Source organism: Bufo gargarizans, chromosome 1 (genome assembly GCF_014858855.1).
Source record: "Bufo gargarizans isolate SCDJY-AF-19 chromosome 1, ASM1485885v1, whole genome shotgun sequence".
In the NCBI taxonomy this organism is placed as follows: Eukaryota; Metazoa; Chordata; class Amphibia; order Anura; family Bufonidae; genus Bufo; species Bufo gargarizans.
In genome coordinates this window covers 370,099,719-370,124,594 of record NC_058080.1, presented here as the reverse complement: position 1 = coordinate 370,124,594, position 24,876 = coordinate 370,099,719, and the positions used below count along the sequence as shown (strand labels likewise).

The following is a 24,876-nucleotide window of genomic DNA, read 5'->3' as shown; positions in this document are numbered from 1 at the left end:
CAAGGCGTGGTTACTTACAGTTAAGGAGCCCAGTACATGCGCAAGCTCGCGCATAGCGAGGTTACAGTACTGTAACCTTGTGAGCAAGGAGAGATTCCTGAATGCAGGCGGTGCTGGGCTCCCTAACCATAAGTAACCACACCTTGGGCACCTTACTTGGCTAATTTACATATCTATAAAATCATTTTTTAAACTAAATAAAACCACACAGAGCTATGGGACAGGTATATTGCGGACATGCTAGCGGAGATCTATCCGTGCATGTCCGCAGCTCTATAGGGTAAAACTAGGTGACAGATTCCCTTTAAGAAAGATACAGCCTGAAAAGATACAGCCAGTATATACACTCACCTAAAGAATTATTAGGAACACCATACTAATACGGTGTTGGACCCCCTTTTGCCTTCAGAACTGCCCTAATTCTACGTAGCATTGATTCAATAAGGTGCTGATAGCATTCTTTAGAAAGGTTGGCCCATATTGATAGGATAGCATCTTGCAGTTGATGGAGATTTGAGGGATGCACATCCAGGGCACGAAGCTCCTGTTCCACCACATACCAAAGATGCTCTATTGGGTTGAGATCTGGTGACTGTGGGGGCCATTTTAGTACAGTGAACTCATTGTCATGTTCAAGAAACCAATTTGAAATGATTCGAGCTTTGTGACATGGTGCGTATCCTGCTGGAAGTAGCCATCAGAGGATGGGTACATGGTGGTCATGAAGGGATGGACATGGTCAGAAACAATGCTCAGGTAGCCCGTGGCATTTAGATGATGGCCAATTTGCACTAAGGGGCCTAAAGTGTGCCCAGAAAACATCCCTCACACCATTACACCACCACCACCAGCCTGCACAGTGGTAACAAGGCATGATGGATACATGTTCTCATTCTCTTTACGCCAAATTCAGACTCTACCATTTGAATGTCTCAACAGAAATCGAGACTCATCAGACCAGGCAACATTTTTCCAGTCTTCAACAGTCCAATTTTGGTGAGCTCGTGCAAATTGTAGCCTCTTTTTCCTATTTGTAGTGGAGATAAGTGGTACCCGGTGGGGTCTTCTGCTGTTGTAGCCCACCTTTCTTTCCCATTCTGACATTCAGTTTGGAGTTCAGGAGATTGTCTTGACCAGGACCACAACCCTACATGCATTGAAGCAACTGCCATGTGATTGGTTGACTAGATAATCGCAATAATGAGAAATAGAATAGGTGTTCCTAATAATTCTTTAGGTGAGTGTATATTTTTTTTGTCAGTTACAAACCAGATTTGAGCCAATAACCAAACTTACTAGTTTATTGAATTTTTGTTTTACATATAATTGTTTGCCCCACTCATAAAAGAGGTATCCTAGATTTTTTTATGGCGCTGCCTGCGAGTAGGTGGTAGTACATAGCTCAATAACACGGGGAGATGCATCAGCATTCTTAGCTGCAGGGGAGATCCGGTATGGGTCATACCCTTCGAAGATAGCTTTTCGAGTTTTAGGCTTTGCCAGCTGACAGACCCTGTCTGAGGCTTGGGTGTGGAGAGCAGATGCAGGAACATGCCGTGGAACTGTCAGATCATGCTGGTATTGAGAGTGCTCCATTTTAGGTGCTAAAACAGATAAGCAGTATATTACTTTAAAAATATATTTTTTTAAATATTCATCTCAACAAAATGTTATTGTTACCTTTTCCATATACAGGAGAATAATATCGCCCTAGTGTGTCATTGATAGGAAAGCAGTATTGTATGTTAACATAGCCCATTTTATATGTTTTGACAACGGCAAGAACAGTTCCTACCGTCTTCATATACTGTGCAAAACTGGAATATATAATTAAATGCAGCCAGATTAATGAAAGGCTTAATGGGGTATTTGCTATGACAATCGGGTGTGGAACCACTGTGTCAACCAATAGATTTGTCTTCGGACTAAACCTAAGGGAATTATCCTGGTAGTCCTCTAATATTTACCCTTTAATCCCTGTACTTTGCTGCAGTGGAATCACCAGACTGCTTTCTTCTGGGGTAGTCTGTGATTCATAGCTGACCCACAGGCAGTCAGAGACACCAGTAAAGAGCACTGAGAGGTCAGAAAAATCATAGTCAGGGACAGGCTGAGGTTAGGACAGGCAGAATACGCGTTATACAGTAAATGGTCTGAGGTCAGGGCAGGCAACGGAGGATCAATACAGGATCAAACTAATTTAATCAGTTTCTATGAGGAGGTAAGTTCTAGGCTTGACCAGGGTGAGTCAATGAATGTCGTATATGTTGACTTCTCCATTTGATACTGTGCCACATAAAAGGTTAGTATATAAATGACTAGGAGAAATGTGTATGTGGGTAAGTGGCTCAGTTATAGAAAAAAAAAAGGTCGGGGATCAGTACAGAGATCTCTCCCATGATCTTTTTATACTCAGGACTGTGACTGTGACAAGGGAACATCCTCTATGTCTAGAGGAAAGAAGGTTTCTACAGGATTATGGTAAGAGCATTGAGACTATGGAATGCTCTGCATAAGGAGGTGGTGATGGTAAATTCACTGTAAGAGTTCAAGAGGGGCCTGGATTTATTTCTAGAGTGTAAAAATATTACAGTTCACAGTTACTAGATTTCTAGAGAAGGGTCGTTGATCCATGGAGGTATTCTGACTGCCTGACTGGAGTCGGGAATGAATTATTTTCCCCTAAAATAAGGAATTTTGGCTTCTACCTCACAGATTTCTTTTGTCTTCCTCTGGATCAACTTGCAGGATAACAGGCTGAACTGGATGGACGGATGTCATTTTAGAGCCTTACAAACTAGGTTACTAGTCAGGCACAGGTCAGGCAGCAGATGGTCAGAAACTAGTAAATAGGCAGAAAGTTGATAACTGGGCAGACAACACAACAAACAGCTTTCAGGGTATTAGCATGTTAGAAAGCCTACTATTCAGGCATCCTGCCACAGGGGAAGGTACCTTAAGTACCACAGGTTGCCAGCCATTGTCTGGTAAAGATTAGGGTACCTGTGTGCTGACCCTGGCCAGCATGGAGCTACAGAGCAGACCTGAAGGCTGACCTGCTGGGAAGAAGACAGTGAGAGGCAGGTCCAGGCGATGAGAGCAACAGCGACGGTGATAGGCTGCTGCTGTAACAGTAGTCTGTTATCAAGAAATACATTCTTATTAACTGGACAGGAGCTATGGATGAACATGTGTACCTCCACTCCAAACAAACTGTATGGGACTGATCACTGTACTTATCTATTTCCGGCAGTCATGTAGATTTTGAATGGAGTGGTTGGACCCCCAGCAATCTAATGGTTATTACTCCTTTGGCCCAGAAAGCTCCAGAGGCTAGCAGATCTCTGTGTAAGTTAATGCAAGATTAAGAGAGAGAGAGAGAAGATAAAGGAGAACTTGGAAACTAGGTATAGGAGTCAGGAAGATAACCTGCATAGCCCTTCAGACACTGCTGCAGTGAAGGACACCATTAAAACATCCATCACACCTGCACATATTCTGGCCAGACGTGCCTTCAAAACCCTGTATCCTGCAGTGGACACTACTAGAGATGGACTTGCGGTTCACGGCGAACTTCGCTTGTTCGCGATTCGCCGAACATGCGAACATATGGCGATATTCACGCCCACCATATTCTTTTACATTGTGAAGAACTTTGACCCATGACACATCCATCAGGTAGTACAGGACAGCCAATTGAGACATTTCAGCACATGGACATACCCACTACCTTATAAATAGACCTGATCTGGCTGCCATTTGACATTCTGTCTTTTGTCAATGCAGGGAGAGGTTGCTGTGTGGAGCAGGGACAGACTGTTAGGGACACAAATCGCTAGCTAATAGGTCCACAAAAGTCCTTTTAAGGACTGGTATAGGTGTACTATTGATAGGTATGCAGTACAGAGGGGTGTAATACACTTAAAGCATATTATAGTGGATTTGTATTGTGCAGCAGTGGTGGTGACTGGTGAGCGGTTCTGTAGCGATACACAACTACAAAGAGTGACAAACGCAATAAAAAATAATAATTATAACTGGTGTGATATACCATTCACCCCCAAAATGACTGATAGAAGCGGGGTGTTATATACCAATATACTTTCTATATAGTGCATTTGGGTACTGCAGAATTTGTTTGCTGTTTTGCTGCGTTCCCTCTGCTACACACAGTGACAAACGATACTGTAAAAAATAATTATAACTGGTGTGATATACCAGTCACCCCCAAAATGACTGATAGAAGCGGGGTGTTATATACCAATAATATACTTTCTTTATAGTGTATTTGGGCACTGCAGCATTTGTTTGCTGTTTTGCTGCCTTCCCTCTTCTAGACACAGTGACAAGCGGTATTGGAAAAAATAATTATAACTGGTGTGATATACCAGTCGCCCCCCAAAGCAAGTTATTGAAGCAGGGTGTTATATACCAATATACTTTCTTTATAGTGTATTTGGGTACTGCAGTATTTGTTTGCTGTTTTGCTGCGTTCCCTCTGCTACACACAGTAACAAATGGTACTGGAAAAAATTATTATAACTGGTGTGATATACCAGTCGCCCCCCAAAAGAGCTGATAGAGCTGATGAATGGGACCCGCCGCAAACTTGCGGTTCACGAACATTTGATCGCGTTCGTGCGATCACGTTCGCGAACATTCCCGGCAGATGTTCGTCCATCACTAGACACTACAACCATTATTGCCAAGGTACTGTTGCCAGCCATAGATTCTACTGAGAGAGACTTTAGCAAGAGAAAGAGGAAAGAGGGCCATGACTCCAATCCTTGTCTAAATCCATACACTGTTATCTGAGAGAGAATTGCACCGTGAACAGTTGGAACTATCTTTTGCTATAACTGGATGTACTGCAACTTCTATTTTGCACTACAGTAAAGAGAGATGTTTATTCTTCTATCTCTGTCCTGGTTTTCTAACTCTTATATCGTAAGCCGGCCACGCCCTGCCTTGCACTGATCCAAACACCTAACATTAAGGGCACCCCAGCTACCATCAAGTAGTAGCCTCAGAATAAGGGTGTCCCCGAAAGAAGAAAGGATGCCCCCTTCATTCACTGTATGGACCTAGGGGGGCAACAGTGTGAGGACAGGCGTTGTGATTGTCTGGGACAGCCAGAGCCACTACCACTCTCATCCTCCGCTCTGGCTCCTCTTGGGCTTACTGCAGTTATCAAATAAAACATCTTTATGAAATATGCAGTAGCCATACAACATTGTTGCTCCAGCAAAGTTAGTTTGTCAGAAACATGCTTAAATACAAGAAGGTGCTCAGTCATAGGTTAAGAAGAAATTTACTTGGCGCACATTGGCCCTTTAAGATGGCAACAGAGCACTAACAGATATGCCTGTAGAGACTAGCATACAGTGGTAATTAAGAGTAGAGTGCGAGCAGGGAACAGATAGGTATTCTGGCTGCAGCGCCTCACAACCTAGCTGGTGTGCCATTATAACATACTGTATGGAGACATCAGTAGAAATGCAGTGAACACCTGAGGAGCTGGTGCAGAGGATGGGAGTGGTAATGGCCCTGATGAAGTGTTGTGTCGTCGTGTACTCCATTAGGCTGTTGCTCCCTGGGGATTTTTTGCAGTGGAAAGGTGGTTTTAAGAATCAGGCCAGCCATAAAAGTATAACAGACTCTCTTCATTGTGTGCAAAATATCTTATGTCACATCCAGCAGTGGTACAGGCCTGGTTTTGGCTGGCCTGAAAGAAGTCTAGGTGATGGTTGTCTGAGCTATAGTCCCTCACCTGCAGCAAGGGTCTGCAAAGCTGTGATTTTGCTGATCACCCTGCTGTCTAGGTACACTTAAGCTTCTTTGGAAGCAGCATTTTCAATTCTGGCAATTTTCATGGAATGCTAGTCTCACAGGAGCACATGTTAAGTTCGCTAAGAGTAGGAGCTCTGTGTCACGATCAGTGTGGTAGTGGTGGGGGGAAACCCACACTGAACACAGGAGGGAAAGGGAACAGTAACTGGGCCTGGAAACTAGGGAAGAAACAGGTCACCTCCTAGACAACCCTAATCCGGGCCTTGACTACCTATCAATATGAATAGACCTTGAAGATAGGAATATTCATAAGCTGTATACCTAGGCCCTGATTTCCCAATAAGGCCCTGGAATAAGTATAGGACCAGAGACAACCCATTCCTCCCCAGGTGGATAAATGGAAGTCTCTGTCTCAGGCCCAGATGCAATAACAGGGAATATAACAAATACAAACAAACGCAACACCTAACTTTTGTAGAGATGGAAGAACAGGGACACCAGAGAGGATCTCACACCAGCTCAGCCAAACCCAAATTAAGCTATCAACCACATAGTCAGAAGGGTGGGGTGAGACTATAAAGGGCAGAAGTGATGACCACTGAGCAACAGCTGAGAAAAGGGAAGTGGTCATTAACCCTATCAACACTGAATCAAGAGAAATCAAGGAGGCTGTTAGATTCCTCCCAATCTCCTTGATTTCCTGACATCAGTCACCCGAGGGACCGTGACACTCTGGCATGGGATTCATCTCTCTTTGCTGTCTCACTGGAACTCCCTCTTTTAGCATTAGTAGGAGGAGGAGGACCAGCCCACTCCTCACAAGAAGGGAAGGACAGGGTGGTTAGTCCTGTTCCTACCAACTATTGACAACCATACCTAATACGTTGGAATACACAGCAAAAAAATAATATGACATTACAATAAAAATAAAACAATTGCAGATAACCCCAGGTCTAGGGTACTGCAGACACAACAAAAAAATTAGGCACCAGTTGCAGATCTATAAACACTTGGTATTCATTTATCAAAAATTAGGAATATTTAAGGCACAGCTTGCTAGCTGTTGCGCCGCAATCTGCGACTTTGCCCCGCTCACGCCAGATTGAAATAAGTGGGCGTGGTGTGGGCAGGGAAGGGGACTAGCCAGTAGCCCTGTCTCATTTACCATTTTCTACGCCTGTTTCAGGGGTAAAAAAAAGGTCTAACTGTAAGACAGCTCGGAAGGTGCCTTACATTTAGAACTGGCAAAGTTATGGAGAGGCCTGCGCCTCTTCATAGCTTCGGTGGAACCACTACCGGCTTATGGCTTTATTAAAGAGGACCTTTCACTAGAATAAAAATTCTAAACTAACTATACAGACATGGAGAGCGGCGCCCAGGGATCTCCCTACACTTACTATTATCCCTGGGCGCCGCTCCGTTCTCCCGGTATAGCCTCCGGTATCTTCATATGTTAGGCTCCACCCAGTTGAACCTGCCGCCGTCTCATTCTCCCATGCTGTAGCACTGGCCAATCGCAGCGCTCAGCTCATAGCCTGAGAGAAAAAGAAGCCTCTCAGGCTATGAGCTGAGCGCTGCGATTGGCCAGCACTACAGCATGGGAGAAGAAGACGCCAGCAGGTTCCACTGGGTGGAGCCTAACATATGAAGATACTGGAGCCTATACCGGGAGAATGGAGCGGCGCCCAGGTATAACAGTAAGTGCAGGGAGATCCCTGGGCACCGCTCTCCATGTCTGTATAGTTAGTTTCGATTTTTTTTTTCTAGTGAAAGGTCCTCTTTAAGACCGGCGTCAAAAACGCCCGTCTTATTAAATGTGCCCCTTGGTTTACCAGACTCATGCCTTAAAGGGGTTATCCCATGACTAATTAAAAAAATTAAATTATCAGACATCATATAGAAGATGACAATCTCTTTCTAACAAAGCTAGAACCAGCCCTGTACCTCACATGGATCCTGAGATCTCCCATTCATTGCTTGGCTGGATTTATATCAAGCTGACCCCTCAGGGGGAGTGTCTTTTCTGCTGCAGCTAAGGGGTGTGTCTCATGCTCTCCCTATCACAGCTCAGGAGGCAGTTGAAAGATGAAACTGAGCATGTGTGGCCTTCTCAGTGAGCAGGACAGAGAAATAAGAGAAAAACAAACAGCAGGTGGCGCTATACATATACATTTTGTTGAATAACTCAGTGGCTATGCACATTTTTTTATTGCATGCAATTACAGAAGTATTCATATCCAGGTGCTGGTTTGAAAACTGTAGAATATTTTTCATGGGATAACCCCTTTAATGGATGGTTTAGTGAGCAAAGTAATGGAACAATATTTCACTGTAAGGTTGCCTTTTATGTTTACAACTACCAATACCTGCTAACTCCTCTGTTCTAGCTCTGGGAGTTTCCACTTTATCAGAATTCAAGAACGCATTGCCATCCTCCTGGCTACGTTTTTGTGTGCTTGACACAGAATGGGCAGCACGATCCTTTGGTCTGGCTAGCTGTACTGTGCGTGCACTTGCAGAAGCTGTCTTAGCAGCTTCAGTCACCTGAAATGAGTTGAAGATACAATGTTATAGTTTCATCTGTGAAATATTTTCAATCATTTTCAGTATTACAAGCATACCATAGTGTATACAGGCCGGTCTTCCATCCATTCTTGACAAATAGTTTTTGCTTCTGACAGTTTTTCCCAGCCGAGGAGATGGAACTGCTTGTAGCGCGCTTTGTTTGACAGGCCAAATTGGAGAAGGCCTATAGGAAGTAAGATAATGACTTTGTATTTGCTTATTATTTTATTCATTTGTGTATCATGTTTTACCGTTAAAATCATTGCACATTCCTTCAGTCAGGGCTTATTCAGAATATACAGTCATCTGAATGAGCCCTTACACGGATGAATGTCCATATTATGTAGTCACCTGTCTTCCTTATACATCTTGTTCACAATTTTGTGCTGTGCCAACTCATTTTGCCTTGCAGTCAAACCTGTTGGAAGAAAGTGAATACAAAACTTGGCATATTGTATTTTTCTGAAATCAGATATTTAGCATTCCAGCATTCATTATACATATAAGCAATCTGTCACACACATAGCTGCTTCCTGCAATATAAATATACTTTTTATAGACTAGAATATTCTGAAAACGTGGGAGTGAAAAGTCATTTACAACTGATTTGCTACAATGAAACTATTCAAGTCAGTTGAATACAATTCACACTTTAAGGCCTTATTCACACGTCAGTGTTTTGGTCAGTGATTTCCATCAGTGATTGTGAGCCAAAACCAGGATTGGAGCCTTCACAGACATAAGATATAAGGGAAAGATCTGCTCCTGTTCTGTGTTTAGACCCGTACCTGGTTTTGGCTTATTATAACTGATGGAAAACACTGATCTGATCAAACAACGATTCTGTGAATGAGGCATAAATCTACAAAAACTTTGCTGTTTTCCTGTTATGAGAAAGCAGTGCCTTGTGGGAGCTTGTAGGCAGGGTCATACCCCTTACCAAATAGTTAACCTGACATCATACCTTGTGATATTGTGTTAACAATTAACCTGGCTTTATTTTACTGTGCCTTTAACCTCTCCCAGACAGAGTCAGTTGCTTTTACCCTCCTCACAAAATCTATATATTTGCAAATCTGATGTGTCAATTTAATAGTGATGAGTGGGAGGTGCCATATTCGATTTCGCAATATTTCACGAATATTTGATTGAATATTCGTGTTATATTTGTCTAAATTGAATATTCGTAATTATTCAATTTATCGCGAATAATATGCGATTAAATTAATTGCGTATTGTGATTTTCCTTTTGATAGTATAAGGCAACGTTCCTATGACTAATTGACTATGGCTAGGCTAATATGTGCATTTTACGAATATTCTTAATATTGCTCCAACTTCGTCTTTTAGAATATTCGTAATATTCTAAAAGACGAAGTTAGAGCAATATTACGAATTTTCGTAAAATACACATATAGATTGTAATTTAGCTAATATAGTGCTTTAATCCTTTTTTTTCTCGAATTTTTTTTGCCTCTTCTGAACTTAAGATTTGTAAAATATGTACACTATTAAAAAAAATTACTATAGCAGTATATTAGCTAAATTACAGTGTATATGTGTATTTTACGAATATTCTTAATATTGCTCTAACTTCGTCTTTTAGAATATTCGTAATATTGCTCTAACTTCGTCTTTTAGAATATTACGAATATTCTAAAAGACGAAGTTGGAGCAATATTAAGAATATTCGTAAAATGCACATATTAGCCTAGCCATAGTCAATTAGTCATAGGAACGTTGCCTTATACTATCAAAAGAAAAATTTGAAAAAGTTGAAATCTTAATTCGATTATTATAACTTGAATTAATCGAATTGCGATTTCAACGTAATTCTCAAATCCAACAGTACATTCTATTATATGGAGACGGAAGCTCGGAAGTCGGCAGAAGCGGCAACGGGCACTGACTGGAGCAGCCAGGAAGCCAAAGGACAGGTAAGAACAACTTTAGGGAAGTGGGAAAGAAAAAAATATAACAATTTAAAAAAAACTAAAAAAAAATAACAAAAAAAAGAATATTAGATTTCGCAAATATATAGAACTATATTCTAAATATTCGCGAAATCTCGAAGTTACGATATTCTAGAAAAAAAATTGCAATTCGAATATTCGCGCTCAACACTACAATTTAAAGACTTATTCAATTCAGAAGTCACTTTGAGGAGTTTACATTATAGAAACCACCCATAAATAACCCCATTTTAGAAACCACACCACTCAGATTTTTCTAAACTGATTTCAGAAACTTTGTTAGACTTTTAGGTTAACAGGAATTAAAGTAAAATGTAAATAAAATTTAAAATGTTACCTTTTTTTTCAGATTTTCCTTTTTAACCTTTTATTTCTATAACATAGTTAATAGCAAAACAAACCTCAATATTTATTACCATGATTCTGAAGTTTACATAAACATCCCACATATTATTGTAAACTGCTGAATAAGCACAGGACAGGAGCACCATATAGTTTTTGGAAGGCAAATTTTGTTGGAATGATTTTCAGGCATTTTAAGAGACCCTGGAGTACCTCTACAGTGGAAACCTGCACAAAGTGACCCCATTTTGGAAAATTGCAATTTTTACACAGATATACCATTCAATTGCACAATATGTTGTGTCCAACATGTGCCAGTTTGAAAAGCAAGCACTTTTATTGTTATGCTGTGCTTCCTAGTTTTATAAACACCCTACATACTGTATGATCCTAATCTTTTGCCTGGACATACAGCAGCGCTCAGGAGTAAAAAGAGTACCATGTGCGTTTGAGGCCTAATGTGGTGATTTACGCTTCATGTGCTGACAACTGTCAAAGGTCTGGGGTGAAATAATAAATGGAATCCCTGAAAAGTGACCCAATTTTGCAAACTATATCCTTCAAGGTATTTATTAATGATACCAGTGCCGTACATGTACTGCGCTGGATTGATATGTAAACATGGCACCCGCTCACATGCGCAAGGGGGCCATGGCCGACAGATATGCGCCTAATTACCAAGTGAGCATCTAAATGCACAAAAACCTTGAATCTCACGCTTTCGGGCTTCCTCCTGATGCCCCGTGTGGCCAATTGGGGCATCGGTACTTGTGCTGAACACTTTCAGCCTCGCTGATGAGGCTGAAAGTGTTCATGCTGCAATTATTATTTTGGCTACCAGATGGCAGGCCAGGATAAGAAATGAGCAAAATTTAGTTTAAATGGCATTTTAAAAATCCCTAATAGACCAAAAAAAAAAAAAACATAATTTATAGACTCATAGTATGAGCCACAAAATCATCACAAAAAATTAAAAAGAAAATGTTAAATATATAAAAAAATAAAAAATATAAAAGTTTAAATCACCCTCCTTTCCGTATAATAAAAAAATAAATACCTAAATAACAATAAATATAAACATCATGGATATCACTGCAACCAAAAATGCCCATACTATTAAAATAGAAAAAAAATTCCAATACAACGAATGGCGTAACAGAAAAAAAGGTCAAAATGGCCGATTTGCCATTTTTTCATTGCTTCTCTTACCCCCAAAAATGTATTGAAATGTGATCAAAAAGTCACGCATACTCCAAAATAATATCAATAAAAACTACAGATTTTTCAACAAAAAATGAGCCCCTAAATAGCTCAGTAGACATAAGTATTAAAAAGTTATCGGGGTCAGAATATGTTGATATAATTATATTTTTTATCAATGTTCAATTTTTTTTTACAATATTTAAACATAAATAACCTACACATTTTAGTGTATCATTCGGAATCGTTCTGACCCAGAGAAATGAAGGGCATTGGTCAATTTTGCCGTGAAACAAAACGCCGTGGGAACAAAACCCGTAAAACGGTGGCGGAATAGCGTTTTCTTTCCAATTCCACACCATTTGGAATTTTTTTTACCGCTTCCCACTACATTTTATGACATAATTAATAGTGGCATTAGAAAGTACAACCTGTCCTGCAAAAAATAAGCCCTCATACATGTGACTGGAAATATAAAAAAGTTATGGCTCAAGGAGAATAGGGAAGAAAAATAAAAATGCAAGAACGAAAAAACCTCAGATATCCTAAGGGTTAAGGGGTGGAGTGAGCATTTTGACCCCACAGATGTTTTGCAAAAATTAGTTCACAGCAGATGGTGTAAAGTGAAAATTGCAATTTTTACACTGACATGCCATTTCAGTGCCCAATATTTTGTGCCATTGTGTGCCAATGTGAAAGGTAAGCTCTCTTATAAGCTCTCTTATTATTATGCAGTGTTTCCTGGTTTTAGAAACGCCCTACATGTGGCCCTATTGTTTTGCCTGAACGTACAGTGCCTTGAAAAAGTATTCATACCCCACATTATTTTTGCGTTACACCCAAAAACTTAATGTATTTTATTGAAATTTTATGTGATAGACCAATACAAAGTAGCAAATATGTGTGAAGTGAAAATGTACTCTGATACTTCCCACTTCAGAAGTCATTTACTTAGTAAATACAGGGTGGGCCATTTATATGGATACACCTTAATAAAATGGGAATGGTTGGTGATATTAACTTCCTGTTTGTGGCACATTAGTATATGTGAGGGGGGAAACTTTTCAAGATGGGTGGTGACCATGGCGGCCATTTTGAAGTTGGCCATTTTGAATTCAACTTTTGATTTTTCAATAGGAAGAGGGTCATGTGACACACCAAACTTATTGGGAATTTTCACAAGAAAAACAATGGTGTGCTTGGTTTTAACGTACCTTTATTCTTTCATGAGTTATTTACAAGTTTCTGACCACTTATAAAATGTGTTCAATGTGCTGCCCATTGTGTTGGATTGTCAATGCAACCCTCTTCTCCCACTCTTCACACACTGATAGCAACACCGCAGGAGAAATGCTAGCACAGGCTTCCAGTATCCAGTAGTTTCAGGTGCTGCACATCTTGTATCTTCACAGCATATGCTGTGAATGTCCGACTTCAAAATGGCCGCCATGGTCACTACTCCATCTTGAAAAGTTTCCCCCCTCACATATACTAATGTGCCACAAACAGGAAGTTAATATCACCAACCATTCCCATTTTATTAAGTGTATCCATATAAATGGCCCACCCTGTAGATTCTGTGTATAATGTATTCTCAGTATAACTACAGCTGTTCTGTGAAAGCCTCAGAGGTTTGTTAGAGAACATTAGTAATCAAACAGCATTATGAAAACCAAGGAACACACCAGACAGGTCAGGGATAAAGCTGTGGAGACATGTAAAGCATGACATGTAATATTTTTTAAAGGACTAATGGACTACTTTTTTTACATGACATGTAATTTTTTTTAAAGGACTAAAAGAGTTAAAAATAACCATAAACTGTGCTCACCCTCAATGATTCTCTGCCGTAGCTTTCAAACAATGGTTCCTATTCCCTCTGGAAAGCCATTCTCATTAAATCACCGGGTGTAGTGGTGACTCGCTTTGGGCCTTTCCTAGCATTTGAAGCCAGAATCCTGAAAGTGAAGAGCTGCGGAGACTAGAATGGCAGCTCAGGGGATCGGTGAGGATGAGTATGGCTTATTTTTTATTTTTAACCTTTTGTGGACCAATTTTACAATGTTTTTATTTATTTCCCAGAGAGTCCCTTTACACTGGTAGATAATCATCTGAACAAAAGGGCACATGAACGATTTCTCAGTACTGATGATGGATTGTGCAGCCATTTGTTTTCATTATCAGCAGTAGATTACCTATTTACTCTGGGAGACCATCTGCCCAGTGTAAAAAAACAATTTACAGGTGAAGTTCCATTAGTTATGAATACAAGCTGCCATAAACCACTGCTGGCGATCGAGCTGTTTGCTCTTAACTGACAGAAAGTTTGATTACAAATGGAGCATATCTACTGCAACATACTTAGATTATTGTAAACACTTACTACAAGAAGATATTGTGTCTGTCTTGTCCTGCCAATATACAGATGGCCTGAAACACATTAAATAAAAAACTTGATATAAATTTACACTCTGGTCACAATATACTATAACATTTTCCTGGTGCAATTATTAATACAAATAAATAACAAAAGGGGTTGAAGAGGGCAACAAATACCAGATAGTGAGTATTCACTTACTAATCTCCTGCCTCTGCTGTTCTCCCACTCCTCTCCACATCTTCTTCTCAAGCTCATCACGCCATAAATGGCTTGGACTGCCTGCTCAGCCAATGGCTGACTGAGGTAGGTCTCCATTGTGGCCAGTGATTGGCTGAGTGGGCAGGCCTAAAGAGCCTGATTAAAGGAAGTAGCTTGGAGACTGGAGCAGTGGATGAACAGCAAAGGCAGAGAATCGATAAGGTGTTTGTTATTTTTTTTCTCTCTCTCTCTCTGGTTTTATTAAAATTTTAGACCCAAAATACCCCTTAAATAAATAATAAAAAAAATAAAAAGCCAGGTTGGCCAGTAAGCTGTATGTGTGTTAAAATGACAAAGATACACCCACCTTTAATATCTTCGAGTACCATGTTCTTTGTTTACAATGCTGTAAGGAGTAATTGGCTGGAACAGTCGCATATTGGGATGACATGTCATAGCTTCAGCATTGTAAGCATAGGTGGAGAGCAGACCACAAATCTATTGACATGGGAAGGGTGGAGACAGCATCAGAGATGGGAATCAAATAGCATTGGAGCATATTGCTAACAATACTAGCTAATCTCCAATGACAGCATCACTCCAACTCTCCAACTGCATCTTCATGGTACTGGTGGTGCAATCATTTATATATAGTGAAGATCATCACTTTTTATGCAAAAGGGAAGATGTCATTGTACTTGGGTCCTTGAAGGCATCAGTCTCCAGGGAAATCATTATCAACCCAACCCTGCAATTGTGAGAAAAACACTTTTTGATCCTTATGCAATAAGTTCTTACGAGCATCAATGGTAAGCCTGAACCCCTTGGTGCGCCCTTGCTTCTCTGTTGCTCCTTCTTTTGCTAGACATTCCCCCTTTCACTTGTTTGACAGGCCCAGTCATCTGAATCTTTATCTCTTCTTGTCTTGTCAATGAAGTGGAATGGCTAGGAAAGGAGAATGGAGGAGCTAGGGTGCACCAAGTGGCGCAGGCCCTTACTAGGTGCACATAAGAACTAATTTGCATAAGGATAAAAAATATATATTTTTTCTTACAATTGCAGCAATGTAATCAGCAGTGACAACCCTACCAGGTATTGTGGAGAGTTGCACTGATGCTGTCAAGCCAAGCAGTCATTAGAGATTAGATAGAATTGTTAGCAATATGGTCCAATACTATTCGATTTCTGTTTCTGATGCTGTCTACACCACCCCCATGCTAATGTATTTGTGGTCTCCTGCCTATATATGTTTAAGATGCTAAAGAGATGACGATGTCCTTTCTACCTTCACAGCTTTTTCTGTACCGTATAAGCCGTATAAGTGCTTGTTAAGTATGTAGCCGTATAAGTGCTTGTTTTTTTGCAGGACAAGTTTCATTTGCTACTGGCACAATTTAATATTGGATACGATGTAGTGGGGAGCTGGAAGAAAAAGCCAAATGGGATGGAACTGGAAAAATAACACAAGTTTGCCATAGTTCTATGAGTTTTGTTTTTACGGCGTTCCCTATGTGGTAAAACTGACCTGTTTCCCTTCATTACCTGGGTCAGTATGATTAGTGATACCATACTTTTATAGTTTTTCTTGTGTTTTAATTAGGGATGAGCAAATCGACTTCTAATGAAACATGTAAAATCAATTCGCATAAAACTTCGTTCCAATACTGTACGGTGCAGGAGCTCTGACAGTATTAGAATGTATTGGCTTCGATGAGACAACGTTATTGCTTTGCAAAGTTTTGCAAGACTTTGGGTAATAACTTCATAAATTAATTTGTACTGTAAAAAACATTTCCTGAACTCGGTTTCGGTTCCAAGTTTATTAAGGGCTCATGCACATGACCGTGTGCTGGCCGGGCCCGTGCTGTAGACTGCAAATTGCATGGCCACCGACTGTGTCGCCACGGTATAAGGATCGCGGACCCATTCACTTGAATGGGGTCCGCGATCTGCATCCGACGGTCCGCACCGTAAAAAAGTAGTGCATGCACTACTTTTTTGCGGTGCGGAGGCACGGACAGAAAACTCACGGAAGCACTCCGTACCACATCTCCCAGATTGCAGACCGATTCATGTTAATGGGTCTGCATCTGTGATGCAGGGTGTACACGGAGTGCACACGGCTGGTGCCCGTGTATTGCAGACCCGCTGTATGCAGGTCGCAATATGGCCACGGCCTGGCAACGGCCATGTGCATGAGCCCTAATTAGCATGTGGAGAGAAATGCTTCATAGGAATTAAAAATAATGGATGCGGATTCAGAGCAGATTCCGATTTTGGGTGAGGAAACATATCATCGTGCAAAATCTGCAGTGTGAACATGGTCTTAGAGTAATGGTATATTCATACATGATAGATTTGCTACCAAAATTTCTGTAACTGCAATATTCACCTGAAGGGGTGTGCAGACATTCGGGCACAAAGTTGTTGTTCAGTTTGGTGCAGATAGGGTCACAGATTTAATTGACTACATTGCAATGAATGAAATCTAGGATAAAAATCCATGACATTTCAGCAACAGATAGGGCATTTCAAATCCGCAGTGTGCCTTGATCCTTAGAAGATTTTTATGCTGTGAGTGGATGGGGTTTAAATCCTATTCACTAAGATCTTTGGTGCAGATTTCGCACCATTATGCAATAAGTATGCAATGTGGGACTTCATCCTAAGAATACTTGTTGAGGTGACATTTGTCTGGATTCTTTGCCTGCTACATAAATAAATAAATATGAGCTCCCATTTACACAGTATGGTAGTGTTCAGAGCATTTCCCAGCAAACATTTTTGATGAATTTTTTTCTTACTTTGATTTAAAGGGATTTTCCAGTGTCTAGATCAGGGATGCCACAACCTTTTCTGATCTTAAGTCTCTTTCACACAAGCAATACGGATTGTGTCCGAATCTGTTCAGGAAAAACTGATGGTTTTGCATGGAAATTCAATCGATTTTGTGAGTGTGTTTTTCCTTCTGGATTGTATACAGATTGTATGCATTTTTCACGGTCTTCTGTTTTTCACAATAAGTCTCATTTACTTCTATGGGGGCAGAGTTGTGTGAAAAACACACAATATAGAACATGCTGCAATTTTTTTCCTGAACGCAGAGATGATGCTTGAAAAACGAGACTCACGTACACAGACCTATTGAAATGAATGGGTCAGGATTCAATCCGGATGCTATGCGTTTGCTCTACGCATCACATCCGAACTCAATCATGTGAAAGAGTCTATTGCGGGAATCCTACTCTGTGTGTGAGTGTGATCTTCTGTTGTGGACACTGCTGGTCGAGCAGGAGCGCACGGCATTATACTGATTTATAATGCTATTTGTCTCTGTATGACCTTATTACTACAGAATCATAGGGACAGCTTTATGTCACTATGGTCCTGTAGAAGTATGGTAATGAAGAGACACACAGCATTATAAATCAGTATAATGCCTTGTGCTCCATTAAGTCCAGAACGGAGGATCATGCTCACACATGAAGCACGATTGCCGCAATGGACTCGCTCGTGTGCAACAGCCCTAAGGGTCCCGTTCTCAGACTGAACACGTCCAAAGGGCTACAATTAAACTTAAAGGGGATATTAACTTCTGAATTAGAACTTTCCTATACATTTTTACTTCCAGGATTCCCCCTATCAGGAGAATGGGGGCCCAGTTCTCCCTCTAGAACGGAAGTGACCATGCATGTATGCAACTCTCTCTCTCTCTATTGTAGTTTATGTGAGTAAAGGCTTATTTTGACGAGTAGAACATTAGCGATTCCTGATGGACGATAATCGTGTTATGTGAATGTATGTAGTGACTAAACGATTTTAATAAAAACATTTGTTCAGCAATTGTCAAATTGCTGATGTGAATAAGTAGATTTTCACTTGTTAATGAATTGTGGAAATGTAAATACACATCCTGTGACCTTTTGCTGATAGACACGATGACTAGACCTGTCTGAACACAGCCAACAATAACTGCTTAAGTGAGTATACAATCAAATATGAACAAGTTTGTACACAATACTCCCTACATGTAAATGCTTGTCGTTTTCATTGGCGTATTGTTGGTAGGTCACTTGTGTCATCAGTCGCCTGAACGATTATTTACTCTTCTAAATGAACCATTACTGAAGCAGTGAAGTGTTTCACTTCTGCTATACAATGAAGATAGCATACTCTTACCTGTCTTTGCCACTATGTGCCACTTCCCTCTAGCACACAAAATACACGTGAACAGCCACCAAACCAAATATAAGCATATCTCGGACCAGATGACTGGGACCAGATGACGGAGCTGCACGGAACAGCAAGGCCTCTGGTCTAGATAGTGGTGGCCTATCATCAGAATAGTTCATCAGTATCAGAAAGCTCTGTGCACTGTGTGATGGCCAAGCCTGACTACTGTTCAACTCCATTTCATGTGAATCGGTTTCAACCCCTTAAAGGGACACTGACAGGGCCAATAAGCATATTGAGGTCTATATATGTGACTACAGGTCTTATACAGGGTATTCCAATCATATAAGTATCCCCCCTGTCCACATTATACAAACAGTAAACTTTAAGTTTTATAACCTGCTCCAACGGTCTGCAATCTGCCCAAGGGGCGGCGTTTCACTTCTCTTGCACCCAGCCAGCCTCCCCAACTGCCGATTTGAAGCGCCGCCCAGCTTATGAATATTCAGTTTGCTGGGCGGCTTCTGCGGTCCCCGCTCTGAAGCGCTTCGCTTAACAGTGCCCGGCGCATGCGCCGGATCTTGTGAAGTCCGGTACAGTAAGCGCCGCCCAGCTCATCAATATTCACTTCGCTGGGCGGCGCTTACTGTCCCCGACTTCACAAGATCCGGCGCATGCGCCGGGCACTGTTAAGCGAAGCACTTCAGAGCGGGGACCGCAGAAGCCGCCCAGCAAACGGAATATTCATGAGCTGGGCGGCGCTTCAAATCGGCAGTTGGGGAGGCTGGCTGGGCGCAAGAGAAGTGAAACGCCGCCCCTTGGGCAGATTGCAGACCGTTGGAGCAGGTTATAAAACTTTTTAAAGTTCACTGTTTGTATAATGTGGACAGGGGGGATACTTATATGATTGTAATACCCTGTATAAGACCTGTAGTCACATATATAGACCTCAATATGCTTATTGGCCCTGTCAGTGTCCCTTTAAAGTTGAAAAACAATACAAAATGCAGCCCTGGGGACATATTTCAAAATCAAGGTCACAATTAGCATAAAATATTTTGGGTGTAATTGATGCATTTTTGCACCAACTCCTCTGATTGAAACCGTCCCAAGAACATTTACGCCAAGCAAGAATATTGATGTTGATTACCGTAATTCATCATTTGTAACTGGAAGCTCATCCCAAAAATGTAACCCCCTTCTAATCATACATGCACAGGTGTATTTATCAAGATTCTGCATGCATGGCAATTAATCCCAACCACTATCAATAAATAATCACTGAACTCACAATATTAAGAACACTCATTTTTACTTGGTAATTGCGGCTATCATAATTCAAAATAATCTTACAGCCTAGTGGTGACCCAAAGCCAAGCTGCAACATTATCATGGAACTGTTTGACTCCATACTCTTCATCATGAGACCTCATGTGCACTGACAAGGGGACACATGGAGTCTGTAGTCTAAAGGCTTGTTTTTGGAGTCGATCCCATTAGCACTATAAATACTTCTGTATGCTGGCTCCATTAAGAGCCTTATCTTCATCTAGAATGAAAACACAATATGGCATGTAATGAAAAATGCTAAAATTATTTTTCTTATGTGTACCTCCATGTAAAATCAGAGCCACGTGCAGCACAGTATGGACTCTTGCGTTTTTACAGGGCTGCATACATGAGCCATAATAATTGAAGTAACTTGCTATGTCTGTAATGTTGTGAGGATGCGTCTGCTGAACTCTACAGACAATTGTCATCATCAAATAAAAAGATATCCCTTTGTTTCCTTATTCTTGATGATTGCTAACATTGGAGCAATTTGAGAGTTCCTGTGTTTGTTGAGAGCGATATGGGGTCGTCATAGACATAAGAGACTGACACAGTAATTACAGTGTTTTTCAGCATTCTGGCATTTTGAATGCTTGTTAGCTGGGGTCACCTGTAATTACAGTCTCATTGTGCTCTACGCGAGATCTGCTATTAATAGTGTATAATTAAATGGCAAATAATAAGTACGTGGTAACAAATAATAAGTGCTATTGTCAAATGGGAGGCTGTTACTTATATTTATCAACACGGTTCTAAATATGATTAGTGCAGAATGGTACAGGAACAATTCTGAAACAATCCGGGTTAAAAATACAGAGGATTTTATCAGGGAAACAAAAGATTATAATGATAAAATGTGGGATAAACATGACAGCAAGTACAAACTGTAATAGGCAAATTAAAGGGAATGCATCACCTATATTTTTAATGAACTAAAAACAAATACTGATAACTATAATTTTATGAAGATTGAATTTATTTAAAGAGGACCTGTCACCACAAAATGCAGTGCAACGTGAAGGCACCATGCTATAGAGGAGGAGAAGCCGAGCAGATTGTTATATATTTGTGGGAAAATATTCAGTAAAACCTGTAATTTATACACTTATATCTTTGTATACAGAGACAGCTGTCAGTCATCGGTAACTTCTCCATCCTGTACCGATAGCTGTTCACGGGGAGTGGGAAAAGCAGAGATATAAATGTATTAATTACAGGTTTTACTGAATCTTTTCTCATAAAACTATATATCAATCTGCTTGGCTTCTCCTGATCTATAACACGGTGCTTTCAGATTGCATTATATTGTGTGGTAACAGGTCCTCTATAAAGGGTTATAACATGAATCAATGTGGTATCAAAGGCCCTGAAAAGCTGTTAACAACTGTTTTAAGGTAATTTACAGAATTTCTACTATAAAAATACCCTTTTCATATTTTTTATTTCATATGCTCCCCTTGGTGCTGCTGGTAATCTGTGCTGTTGTGGGGCAGGTGCTGGACAAAATCGGTCTACTTTCCCCTCTGGCAGCTGGCAGTATAGTATCTTCTCACTTCTACTACAGCAGGAGACTTCTCAGTTGTGATACTATGTTACTGCAGAGGCTTTTTTTTACAAAAGCAGTCTACTTTCCCCTCTGGCAGCTGCAAATTTAGTATCTTCCCACTTATACTACAGCAGGAAACCACTCAGTTGTGCTGTTACGTTACTGCAGAGGCTTTTTTCCATCTCTGACAAGAAAGCTGGAAAGCTATTTTGTTGCCTGCTCTGCACTGAAGAGAGGATCACTATGCAGAGGCCTGGCTGTGGGGAGAGTAACTGACCATGTGTGACCAGCAGCACTGAGCTCATATGGACATGCACATTGCTATACACTGTGAACAGCAAGTGGGATCATAGTATGTAAGTAAATGAGATGAGATAACTTTTTTCTGGATCATCTCTTGAAATTATTTGTCTAAAACCCTCATTGAATGAACTGACCTGTCTTGTTGTTGTAGAAAATTCACTTTAGGACGAGCAAGAACATCAAGTCGATTTGCTGGAGATAAAGAGACCTGAGCCGCACACATGGTGATTCTGATGTGAATAATAAATGATATTCTGAATAAAAATTATTATGATTATTACATTAGCTGAATAGTGCACAGAGGTGTATAAGTGTATATATATATATATATATATATATATATATATATAATAGATGGGCGAACCATTTAAAATTCAGTTCATTTCAGGTTTGCTGAATTTTTCTAAATATTTGGTATGGGCACAAAGCGATTGAGGGAGGGATGGGGGGAAGGTGAAAGAGAAAGCCTAGTATGCTACTCGGCTTTTTTAAACAATATCTATTCATTGTCTGGTGGGGTAAACACATAGTATGCATAGTAGGTGCTATCCATAATGAGGGGTACCTCTCAGACAACACATATATATGTATAAAGGTAGACAGACAATGTCATAGAGCAGCAGGAAATGCTAGCAGACTGCTTGGGTGTATAGGGAGAGGAATTACCAGTAGAAAGAGTGAAGTGCTTATGCCGCTGTACAGAACACTAGTGAGACCTCATTTGGAGTATTGTGCTCAGTACTGGAGATCATATCTCCAGAAGGATATTGATACTTTGGAGAGAGTTCAGAGAAGAGCTACAAAACTAGGACATGGATTGCAGGATAAAACTTAGGCCTCTTTCACACTTGCGTTGTCTGGATCCGTCGTGTACTCCACTTGCCGGAATTACACGCCGGATCCGGAAAAACGCAAGTGAACTGAAAGCATTTGAAGACGGATCCGTCTTCAAAATGTGTTCAGTGTTACTATGGCAGCCAGGACGCTATTAAAGTCCTGGTTGCCATAGTATTAGTGGGGAGCGGGGGAGCAGTATACTTACCGTCCGTGCGGCTCCCGGGGCGCTCCAGAATGACGTCAGAGCGCCCCATGTGCAAGTATGCTGCTCCCCCGCTCCCCACTACACTTTACCATGGCTGCCAGGACTTTAGCGTCCCGGCAGCCATGGTAACCATTCAGAAAAAGCTAAACGTCGGATCCGGCAATGCGTCGAAACGACGTTTAGCTTAAGGCCGGATCCGGATCAATGCCTTTCAATGGGCATTAATTCCGGATCTGGCCTTGCGGCAAGTCTTCAGGATTTTTGGCCAGAGCAAAAAGCGCAGCATGCTGCAGTATTTTCTCCGGCCAAAAAACGTTCCGGTCCGGAACTGAAGACTTCCTGATGCATCCTGAACGGATTTCTCTCCATTCAGAATTCATTAGGATAAAACTGATCAGGATTCTTCCAGCATAGAGCCCCGACGACGGAAGAAAAGAACGCAAGTGTGAAAGAGCCCTTACCAGGAAAGATTAAAGGACCTTAACATGTATAGCTTGGAAGAAAGACGAGACAGAGGGGATATGATAGAAACTTTTAAATACATAAAGGGAATCAACAAGGTAAAAGAGGAGAGAATATTTAAAAGAAGAAAAACTGCTACAAGAGGACATAGTTTTAAATTAGAGGGGCAAAGGTTTAAAAGTAATATCAGGAAGTATTACTTTACTGGGAGAGTAGTGGATGCATGGAATAGCCTTCCTGCAGAAGTGGTAGCTGCAAATACAGTGAAGGAGTTTAAGCATGCATGGGATAGGCATAAGGCCATCCTTCATATAAGATAGGGCCAGGGGCTATCCATAGTATTCAGTATATTGGGCAGACTAGATGGGCCAAATGGTTCTTATCTGCCGGCACATTCTATGTTTCTATATTGTATCTACTTTCCTCCGGCTGCCTTCCAAACAGTTTGGGTCCGATCTGGCTCCTCACTCTACACACCTATATATATATATATATATATATATATATATGTATATCTATAACTCAGCTCAACACCTTCACATTTCTTAGTATATATTCTTAAGTAAATCCACATTTCATTAGTTTGTTTGCTCAGGTGTCTGAGAAAGAAAGTAAATAATACTGGTGTTTGCACAGTCAGTTCCTTATCTCATCATGCATCATGTGCTGAGACTTTAGATGAGAAGTAACCATTACATGCCAGCATCTGCAGAAGTAGCCACTATCTATATAATGTGTCCAATTAAAGGATATATTAGAGATGTAAAGTCAGACTTACCTCCTGCATCAGTGCACAGCTCTCATGTCATGTGTCCAGCCTTCCTTCTATTGTTTGTTGCTGGGAGACTGGGGGCATCAAAGAATGTCACGTGGTAGCAACAAAGGCGTCATGTGATGAATAGTTAACCTCTGAGAACGGGTAAAGCTTTGTATTTACTCACTTTTATTTCTAGCAGATTATTAATTGTTTACAGTATGTTGCATTTCCTTCTCTACTCTTTGTAGTGCTGAAAATGTGCAAATCATCTAATTCAGGGACTTTTGCTAATGTGCATATTTATTATCATTGCAAATAACTTTGATAATCAAAACAATGAGAAGTTCTTTGCATTTGTGATGAATTAAATATGAATCTAAGGAATGTCACTGAACAGATTTGACTTAGGGCTACTCCTGACAGCATTATCTAAGTGGTCCCCTGGTTTTCACCCTGTCGCCCCTGTACAGCAATCTCCAGATTGCTACATCTAGCATTAGTCTCCGTTCAGTGACAGCTGACCCAGGTGGAGTTTGTTCAATACAATGAACAAGCAATAGGCAGCACAGTGTCAATACGGCGAACAGTTAGAGGTCAGGATGGGCAGAACTGGATCAACATGGTAAACAGGCAGAAGTCAGGCATGGTCATTCAGAAGAAATGCCTTTGCAGGGACTAGACAAGCTAGGAACCTTATTGCTCAGGCCAGTGGCATACATAGAAATCACTGGGTCACATAGCAAGTATCTAAATTGGGCCACCATGCCCCATTTATAGCACATCCCAATACCCATTTCAGGCCTCTCCCTTTGC

General features: G+C 40.8%; 1 protein-coding gene across 1 annotated transcript; it reads right to left on the bottom strand.

Moving 5' to 3' along the window:
• Positions 1–1,285: 1,285 nt before the first annotated feature.
• THEG (theg spermatid protein) lies at positions 1,286–24,145 on the bottom strand. The gene is given in 8 exon segments (XM_044284578.1): positions 1,286–1,604; positions 8,157–8,334; positions 8,412–8,477; positions 8,479–8,539; positions 8,707–8,773; positions 14,254–14,300; positions 21,937–22,032; positions 24,085–24,145. Coding segments are annotated over 7 exon segments (747 nt in total). The 5' UTR covers positions 22,026–22,032; positions 24,085–24,145; the 3' UTR covers positions 1,286–1,365.
• Positions 24,146–24,876: the final 731 nt, after the last annotated feature.